We start from the raw sequence: 10530 nt of genomic DNA, 5'->3' as shown, positions 1-10530 counted from the left end.
TCTTTTAATTAACTTTTCCCCTAAGTGTTCTGAAGGCCCCTCGCGTAGCTAAATATTACTCTCCTTGTTAATGGAGATTTTTATGAACAAAGCTGTCCAGCCTGGGAAAGTGACTTTCTCATCATGATTTCACGTGCCCCCAAACATGCTGGGATAGGGCAAGGTGTGCCACGTTGATTTAAAGTTACTAACTTACCGACTTAATTTTCTTTCAGTTCTGTTATGAGTTGCTAAAGTCATGGTGAAATGTTGTTCGGCCATTGGATGTGCTTCTCGCTGTTTGCCAAATTCCAAGTTAAAAGGATTGACATTTCACGTGTAAGATTTTCCTTTAGTTAAGCTGAGTGCTTTTTCTCTTCTTTTTTTTTTTTAAAAAAAAAACCCTCTTATCAAGGGGCTACCCCCCCTCTCCAACCTGATAACACTGAAAGAATGTTTCTTTAAGTAGGAAAATCTTGTCTAGACTTATTACAATAGTGAACTCATTCAATCTTTGTCCTTTTGTGATTAACTAATATCACTCAGCATAATGTTCTCCAGGTTTGTCCATGAGAAAAGATTTTTCATGTACACATAGTTGTGTTCTGTAGTAATCATTGAATGTCTGTACCAAAGGACTTTTGTCTTTCATAAAAAGCAAATGACACTTATACTTAAATCTTCCATTTGGACTGCTCAGGTTCTTTTTAAATGACCTTTTTTTAGTTAAATTTGAAGCAATGGCTGTGATACATTTACATTTTATACTTAACCAGTACTTTTAAGATAACACTTCAGGAGTCAGAGGCTAGTTATCAAAAAATTTCAAACTCGTTTTTGTTAATATTACCTTGTATCTTAACATACCTTCACAGAAATTCATTGTGTCAGTGTGTTTTACAAAGTAGTTTACATTCTGATCTTTGCCAAAGTGCATTATATGCATTCTACTTAGAAATAGATCAAACTTAGGTTGTAGGGGAAACATGTAACTTATAAATTCAGACCAAAAGAGTTTTTTTTAACAGATATTGCTGATAAATCAAGGTAATCCTAATTGGGAATACTTGACATCTAGCTCCATGACTTTAGACTTGTCCTTCTCAAGCGTCACTCTCCTCATATGTGGTAGTGACAGTATTACTGGGATAGGTAAAGGCGGTCCACCTTAGCTCTGAAATTACTATGAAGTGGCCACCTCTCCCATTAAGAGATTTTCCTCAAAAACTTAAAACAAAAAAAAGATCTTGATCCTACAGCACAATGTCTGACAAAAGGGGCTAAAACCTTTAACAATGTGTCATCATTGCCCTCAACTAATTAATTAGTGGACCCCCACAGAATCCAAACAAGGCTTCTTACCTTCTGGTAGAAACCATGATGCCACCAGGGCTCTCGTTCTCACATAGGTGAATAAATTAAAATCTTCAATTGTGGGTAATACTGTAAAGTGTCAAATATCCGTTGAAACTTGTAGTCTTAGAACTTGAATATTGAAATGAATATATCTGCAGTATGATTGGCATCTTTTCAATATTAAGGCTAAGAGATGTGAAAGTAGAAATCATAGTTTTCCTGAATGTTGCAATTCCTAAGAATAGTAACACTAGTTCAGTAATTTAGTTACTGTTGAATAAGACTGCCTTAGTTCAAGTGTACATATATACCAGAAGTGTTTAATTTTAAAATATTGTTTGTGCTTTTTGTAGATTCCCCACAGATGAAAATGTGAAAAGAAAATGGGTCTTAGCCATGAAAAGACTGGATGTGAATGCTGCAGCTATTTGGGAGCCTAAAAAAGGAGATGTGTTGTGTTCAAGGCACTTTAAGAAGACAGATTTTGATAGAAGCACCCCAAACATTAAGCTCAAACCTGGAGTCATTCCTTCTATCTTTGATTCCCCATCTCATTTCCAGGTCTGTAGATACTGCTTTTCAGAATTATGCAATTATAACCTGGGGCATGGTTTGGTGCTGCTGGTCTCAGTCTGGTACTTTGGAAGAACCTTCACCTCTCTTGTTAATATTTTTGTGTGCTTATTCATACACAATCCATTCTTAGAGTTTTAAAGTCCGTAGCCTGCTGCTTCAGGTTTTATGATATGTAGGGGGATTGTTTTACCAGTAAACCCCACTGCCCTCAAGTCAGTTCTGACTCAGCGACCCTGTATATGAGCAAGATAGCCCATAACTCTGAGGAGCTGCTGGTGGGACCACTAGATTTTCCTTACTCAAATCCACTGCCACAGAGTAAATTTTGACTCAGAGGGAGCCTTTATATATTCCAGAGCTACAAATCTTTACAAGTGTCCACTTCCTCTCACTGAGCAGTAGGTGGTATGAAACGCTGACCTTACGGTTTACAATCCAGCAATTACCTGACAGTACCACCAGGCCTCCTGATGTGAAAGAGGTTTCTCCAGTAACCACCCACAAGCATTTGTTTTAAAGTTTGGTGTAGTTGACTGACTTTAGAGTCAACGCTGAGTCAGGGAAACCCCAGGTGTGTCACAGTAGAACTGCATTTCATAGAGTTTCCAATGGATGGTTTGTTTGTTTGTTCCCAGAAGTTGGTTGCCAGGCCTTTCAACCTCCCAGTTAGCCCCAAGCACATAACTGTTTGCATTACCCTAGGCCGTAATTATGGAGTCTAACATCGGGGCTTAAACAAAAGTTCTCCTTACTCGGGAGCAGAAGCCTGAAGTAGAAGCACAAACAGGACCGAAGTATACTTCAAAGGTCCACTTACAAGCAAGCTTAGTCCCATGGTAGAGCTACAAGGAAGAAAGCCAAGAGTCTAGAGCAACAGAAGAAAATGTCAGAAAAAGGGAAAACTTTAAAAATGATAAAAGCTAAATCTAGAGTCTCGTTGAATCTATCAATCTAATTGGAATCTCTGGTTTTTCTCAGTGATATTAATAGCATGGGCTACCTGCCTCATCCTGTGTATTTCTCTTGACTTCATATACTTGAAGGAAATACATCTATTTCCTTCCAGAAACTATCAACTGTTTGATTCCACTGTAGAAATTTTAGGGACAATCTGTGTGTTCCAGCAACAATTATACTGGGTCTCCACTGGAAGATACCTCCTTTCCGACCTCTGAGAACAAGAAGTCCAGAACTGTACCTCTCCCCAGGTGGTTTTAGTTCTTTTCTGTAATTGATGATGTTGTAGTGCCTGAGTGACTAAGTAGAGACAGCCTCAATTTCTTGCATATTAATCAGTGCACGAGAGCTAATGCAAGTTCCTGGGATGGGTTTTTTCCTATCACAGTTGTCACCTACCTACAATGTTAAAAAGAGCTTAATAACTGGGGGGGATAATAAACCATCAGTTACTAACTTTCAAAAAAATTGTTCGCCGTGGGTGTTTGAAATGAACTTGAAGGACACTAAAGATTCCAAGTCCACCTCAGTTTTACTTTTCCTCCTTGTTTAGCCACCCAGACCAAGATTCAGATCTGGTGGGGCAAGAAATCAGGAAGGTATGATTTATTTCTTTTTCATGGAGCAATTTTTATTTTATTTTCCCTTTTTAACAAAGATTCGTTATAGAAAATTCAGTTATACTGATAAAAGGGTTATGCATTGTAGTGGTTATGCATTGGTATGCTAACCACAAGGTCAGCAGTTTGAAGCTACCAACTTTACAGTGGAAGAAAGTAGAGGCTTTCTACTCCTGTAAAGAGTTATAGTCTTTAAAACACATAGGCAGTTTTACCCTGTCGTATAGATTCACTGCAAGTTAGAATTGACTTGATGGCAATGACAGTGGCTTGGTTTTTGAGATAAGCAAAAAAGAAAATAAAAGTGAGCAATGATCACATAATCCAGAGACAAATTAATGTGAATCCTCCAAGCCATTGTTTGTATATATGTACATAAATGCACTTATATTTCTTTATGGATACTGTTTATAAAAATGGAAAACTTAATGATAATAATTGTGACAAACTATTTGAAACCCTTGACATATGTATCAGACAATAATGAGCTCACTGAATACTGACAACAACAATATGCATTAAGTGCTGTTACTCTCAATTGACCACACGAGGAGGCAGACCAAGAGTGAGGAAACACCTTTCCAAAGTTCACACAGCCATTGATTGACTGAGGTGAGATTTGAGCCTAGGCATTTTGGCTCTGAAGCCTACCCCAAGCTACAACTTTCAATGACTTTGAATATTTTTCTGCAAATACAGCTTTCAAAATTTAATTGAAATCAGAATTATATGGGAGGTTATTGAAAATTCAGAATAATGCTCAATTCCCAGGGAATTTAAATCAGTAAGTTTGGGCTGCAGTCTGGGAATCTCTAATCACAATCTCTGTGATTGTGATGCAGATCTATTGATCCCATTTTTAAGAGAAGCATACCCTTGATCAAGCCCTACCAGACCTCCTACACCCTCCTCACCATCGATTTTAGATCACTTGTTGTCCCCTTGTCCCTGGGTTTGTTAACACCCACTTCCTTTCCCCTGCACCCCCCTCTCCCATGCCCCCGCATTCCCCAGAACCATAGGTCCCATTGTTTTCTCCTTTGAATTGTTTATCCCACCTATCTTATCTAGATAGATTTGCAGAGACAATAATATGCACAAAAATAAGGACAGAGCAAGTAAAGCAACAAAACAACAACAAAACCAATGATGAAAAAAAGAAAAACCTATAAAATAGTTCAAGGCCTGTTTGTTGACCTTTAGGATTGTTCGAGTCTGATGGGGTGCCATTGAAACCCAAATGAAGGCTGAACATGATAGTGCGACAAGAGGAAAGTAAAAGGAAATAGAGGAAAGAACTAGGAGGCAAAGGGCATTTATAGAGGTTTAAACAAAGGCATTTACATATGTAAATATATATGACCATAAGGAAATAGATCTATGTTCATATATTTATAGTTTTAGTTTTAAGGTAGCAAATGGACATTGGGCCTCTACTCAAGTACTCCCTCAATGCAAGAACACTTTGTTCTGTTAACCTGGCATTCCATGATGCTCACCTTCCCGACATGATCGCTGACAACAAAGTGGGTGTATAAGCAAAATGTGAAGAAACTTGATGGTGCCTGGCTATCAAAAGATATAGCGTCTGGGGTCATAAAGACTTGAAGATAAACAAGTGGCCATCTAGCTGAGAAGGAACAAAGCCCACATGGAAGAAGCACACCAGCCTGTTTGATCATGAAGTGTTAATAGGATCAAACACCGAGGACAAAAAAATTAATATCATTGTGAATGAAGAGGAGTGTGGAGTGGCATACATCATAAATGTACAGATCACTGAATTGTCACAATGTGAATACCTCACATTGCCTCTTAGTCCCTGTACCCAACAGTAACTATTATCTTGTTCTATCACACTCACATAAGCAAAGTAACTATAGTACATACTCTGACTTCTTTCCCTCAACGTTTCCTTTGTGAGATTCATGTAGCATATAGTAAGTAATAAATAGCCCATCTGTTTTCTCTGCTATAGGGCAGTATTTCCCAAAGTGGGTGATACTGCCTTTGGGGGGTTGTGGGCAGGGCACTGGAATGATCCTGAAGGCCTGCAAAAGCAGGTACCTACACTATATCCTGAATTATGGGCGATAGGTCAAAAGTTTCTAATTGCCAGGGGAGACTGAGTAATTTTTTTTTTCTGAAAAAGGAATAGTAGGCCAAATAAGTTTGAAAACCTATGCTATATAGTATTTCACTAGATGACTTCATCTGATATACTTTGGACATGTTGTCACAAGAGGCCAGTCCCCGGAGAAGGACATCACGTTTGGTAAAGTAAAGGGGCAGTGAAAATGAACAAAAAGTCCCTCAAGGAGGTGGATTGACACGGTGGCTGCAACAGTGGGCTCAAGCATAGGAGCAATTGTGAGGATGGCGCAGTGCAGGGCAGTGTTTCCTTCTGCTGTGCATAAGGTGGCTTGGGGGTCAGAACCAACTCAATGATGCCTAGCAACAACCTTCCATCATAGTAATTATAATTTCTCCATTCTAATCATGATGACTGTTAAGGATTAGCCACTGCCACGGAGTCTGTTTGACTCATAATGCCCCAACAACAGAGTAGAACTCCATAGTGTTTCTGAGGCTGTACGTGCTTAGGAAGCAAATTCTGCCTCATTCTTCCTTGGAGTGGCTGATGGCTCAAATTGCTGGTAGTTCACACGTAGCTTACTTAACCCATCGCTCCACTAGGGACTTTATTATGAATATTGCATCTAAAGATGTTTAGCTTAGTCTTTTAGTGCATGTACATGTTTCTGTTAGAAGTAGAATTCCTGTGCCCTAGAGACGTGTATAGGGGCACTATGAGATGAAACTGACTCCCTGACAGTAAGTTTGGTTCTTTTTGAAGATGTGTAGGTTCCACTTGAGTAGATATTGGCATCATTTTCCAGTGAGCTTTTACCAATATATAGTCATACCATCAGCATATAAATGTTCCTCTGGTTCCACAGCCTTACAAGCGCTTGCGGGGGTGTCACTTTTACAGAATACTTAATGACTTTCACAGTCAATAACATGTATAAATGATATTTTATATAAACCTCATTTCTTTTCATTCAAGTTATCTTTCACTATTTTAAACAACACTATAATAAACATTATTGTAGCATAATCTTTGTGCATATTATTCCTTGAACTATAGTCTGGAAATAAAATTGCTCAAAAATGATAAACATTTTTAAAGACTTTGCTTTTTGTACAGCTCTCTAAAAGTCCCCCCTGAAAAGTGTCCTGTCTGCTCCTTGACTCCCTATGCCTAAGTGTCTCTCCACCATAACACACAGTATAAGTTTGTTTTTAACTTTTGCTTTACTTGATAATGAACATAGTATTTAATGTCTTCCCTTGCTTTTTTTGTTTCCATATTTTTTCATGTTTGATTATATTGAACATTTGTGTTTTGTGAATTATTGAAGGCCTCTTCTATTTTCATCTATGACTATTTTGTAAAATCACTGTATATTGACGTTATGAGTCTTAGTTCTTAGGGGTTTAGATGTTTTTGATTTTGAAATTCAGATTTTTTTTTTATGTAGTCCATTCTATTTTTGTGTCATCATCATTGGAGTTTAGTCACCGTACAGTTGTGTAAGTATGTACTGTAATTTTTCTGCTTCCTTGTTTTCATTTTTACATTAATTTTTATGCATATGAATTTCATTTTGTTTTCTTGTTTATATAAAGGATATCATAGTTTTTCTTAATTTAATAGGATTTTTAGACTTCCTCCACATCTTTAAAATGCCACTTTTCCTAAGTATTTATATCTGCTGGTCTGTTTCTAGATTTGCTGTATGATCCCTTGTTTTTTGCAAAATCCTAAGAAAGTAACAGACTGTTTTAACTGTTGTTATTTTGTGATGTTTTCTAATATCAGCCATATTTCCCATCTTCTTTTAAGAAAATTTGTGCTTCCAATCTTTAGAATTACTTTTAGAAAGTTTTTAAAAAATAATCGCAGTAGGTTATTTCAAATATAGTACTTTTTAAAAGCCGTTTCCATAAATAAATGTTATATTAATTCTACTAAAAGTTAAAGAGGAATAAAAATTTTAAATACTGTGGTAGTATCTACAGTGACTTTTATCAATTTTTTTAACAGGGGAAAAGAGAAAAACTTCCTTGTAGAAAAAACTTCATCATCAAAACACTTCCAGTCACAAACCACAATCACCAGCTTGTTGGTGCTTCCTCGTGTATTGAAGAATTCCAGTCCCAGTTCATTTTTGTAAGTAACATCGCTTTGGTGAACTAGTGTGGACACTGTTAGGGCAAGTATGTCCTCTCCAGTGAGATTTTAGCTTTCATAATCTTAGCCAAGAACAAGGGAGTTGGAGCTTGTACATGTTTTTAATGTGTAATGTCAAGAAATACTACTGCTTTCCAGCGCCATGCTCATGTATATATAGATATCCCCCCAAAATGATTTTTTCCCCAGCTATGTATTTAAATTGATTTACAAAACAGCCTTATCACCTTCAAAGTACTCTCCATTATACAATACTTTTTCAAATCTGCGATTCCATTCTTGGAAACATTTTTCAAACTCATCTATTTGGACGGCTGACGTGCCCTTCCCTCGGTTTTCCGTCTCCTCTTCTATGTCATCAAGTTGCTGTCCTTTCATGTCCCTCTGCATTCGCAGACACAAAAGAAGTAGCACAGAGCGAGTTCAGGTGTGTGGGGCAAGAGACGCATGCTGATTGTTGCCATCTACTGGCGCTCTGAGATGGCTGCGTGAGAAGGTGCATTGTCGTAGTGGCAAAACCAGTCCCTGTCTGCCACAAATCAGGCCGTTTTTGTCATACACCATTCTGCAATCTTTTCAGAACCTCTAGAAAGCTTGACTAACAGTCTGACCTGGTGGAATGAACTCCAAATGCACTATCCCCCTCACATCAAAAAAAACAAATGAGCATCGTCTTGATCTTTGATTTCACTTAACGAATTTTTGGGGGGTGAGATGATGATGGCATCTTCCACAGACTTAATTGATGTTTGGTTTCAGGGTCGTAAGAATAGCACCATGGCTCGTCACCAGTAATGACCTTGGAAAAAAATCTGGGTTGCTTCACAGCTGTTGTCTCAAAGCACAGCATGTTTCCAGTTGACACTCTATCCTGGTCAGTCAGAACCTGAGGCACAAATTTTGCAGTGACCCTTCTCATTGCAAAATCTTCTGTTCAAATTCGCTGAACCAAATTCCAAGATAGTCCAGGTAACTTCCCCATCTCTTCAGTGGTCCATCATCAGTCTTCGAGCACAAGTGCATGAAATTTGTAGACATTTTCATCCATTCAGGAAGTTGACAGATGTCCAGAAGGAGGTTTGTTATCAGTTAACATTTCCCTTTTTTTGAAACGAGGAAACCACTCGTACACTTGAGTTTTTCCCATCGCACTGCCCTTGTAAGCTGTGCTCAACGTCACAACAGTTTTTGTGGCATTTTTCCCAAGCAGGAAACAAAACGTTCTCTTCAATCAGTCATCACAACAAACAAGGTTCAAGCAAAACTACTTTCACAAAAAAATTCACTGTGACCAGAGAAACTTTTCTGGTGACACCACTAGATGCAATAACTCAGAGCAATTGCTTGATGCTTGCCTGGCTGGAAAAATGCGTACTATGAAACTCCACCTGCAGGAGCTTTTCTTGTTTTCGGGGGAGAGCCCCTCGTGTACTATATATACTCGTGTATAAGCCAAGTTATTTAGCACATTTTTGATGCAGTTTTTGTGGTAAAATTAGGTGCCTCAGCTGATATTTGAGTCGGCTTATACTAAAGTATATACAGTGTGTGTGTGTGTGTGTGCACGCACACACATGTACAACTGTAGAGGAAGTTTATCCTTTGAATACTAATTTACTTTGAAGGATGCTTTTGCAAAGATGTTTCTACCAAGACATTGTGATCATGAATTCCTCCCTTTCAAGTCCTGTATTTTCTATATGATTAATATTTACTTTAAAAATAGTTAAGGCTTTTGGTATATAGAACAATAATTATATTTAAACAGACTATTCAGGGTTGCATATATTTACTCATCTCATTTCCTGGTACTGTAAGAGCCAGGTCTCGAATCAAGACTTATTTTACTATTTTGATTGTGGCATTTTAATAATTCTTAAAACCAATGCTACTCTTCAAACTTTGTTGTTTTGCTTTGTTTTTTCATAGTTGTTTTAGCTATTTTTGGTCTTTACATTTTAAAAGAATTTTAGAATCAATTTGCTAGTTTCTAAAAAACCTGCTAGAATTCTGACTTGGGATTGTATTGAGTCTACAGATCAATTTGGGAAAGCTGGCTTATTAACAGTACTCTCTCATCCTATGAACTCAGTTTATCTCTCCATTTATTTAAGTCATCTTTTAACTTCTGTCAGCATTTTGTAGTTTTCAATTTACAGGTCTTTCACATATGTTGCCAATTTTAACCCTAAGTATATATTTAATATCTTTGGATGCTATCATTAATGATGTTTTGTTAGCTGCTAGCATATGGAAATACAGTTCAATTTTGTATATTGATTGTTTATTCAAAATATTTGCTAAATTCACATTTTAGTTGTAGCAGTTTTTGTAGAGGTTTCCTATACAGATGATCATGTTTTCTGTGATTAAAGATTGTTTTAATCAAACAATCAGAAAACAAAGAATCTGCACTATTGGCTAGAATTTTCTATAATCATCAGTTAATTCAAATAATTTCATAATATTGTTCAAGTCTACTTAATCATTATTAAATGTATATCATTCACTTAATATATCAATTACTGAGAGAGTGGTATTTAAATATCTTATCATAACTGTGTATTTCTCAGGTTTTTAAAGTTATCCATTTTTGCTTAATATATTTTTCCAAAGCTGATAATATGCTTAGAAATATAACTTGAGAATAATTTCATTAGTGTTATCATGGTGTAAACCTTTTCTCATTTTTCTTTCAACCTGTTTGTGCCTTCTTTGCATTTGAAGTACATTTCATTTATGCAGCATATTTTGGATATTCCTTTTTTATTACCTTCCTTTTTT

The 10530-nt window shown here is 37.0% G+C and overlaps 1 protein-coding gene and 1 non-coding gene across 3 annotated transcripts in view; one reads left to right on the top strand and one right to left on the bottom strand.

Annotated features, from left to right (window-relative positions):
* THAP6 (THAP domain containing 6) overlaps positions 1-10530 on the top strand; it is a 21694-nt gene that overhangs the window by 830 nt on the left and 10334 nt on the right. The window contains exons 2-4 of one of the 2 annotated variants that reach the window (XM_004703201.2): positions 216-318; positions 1689-1896; positions 7600-7725. In XM_004703201.2, coding sequence (XP_004703258.1) covers positions 239-318; positions 1689-1896; positions 7600-7725 — 414 coding nt within the window. In that variant the 5' untranslated portion in view covers positions 216-238. The remainder of the gene's footprint in view (positions 1-215; positions 319-1688; positions 1897-7599; positions 7726-10530) is intronic. The other variant, XM_045284084.1, reaches the window with a different exon arrangement.
* LOC115873408 lies at positions 3348-3469 on the bottom strand. Its single transcript, XR_004048405.1, has one exon. It is a non-coding gene; the product is annotated as a small nucleolar RNA SNORA61 (small nucleolar RNA).

The sequence above is a fragment of the Echinops telfairi genome, unplaced genomic scaffold (assembly GCF_000313985.2).
Source record: "Echinops telfairi isolate 266 unplaced genomic scaffold, ASM31398v2 ScPeMD7_7468;HRSCAF=8506_0, whole genome shotgun sequence".
Classification (NCBI taxonomy): domain Eukaryota; kingdom Metazoa; phylum Chordata; class Mammalia; order Afrosoricida; family Tenrecidae; genus Echinops; species Echinops telfairi.
This window is presented reverse-complemented; position numbering and strand designations above follow the sequence as displayed.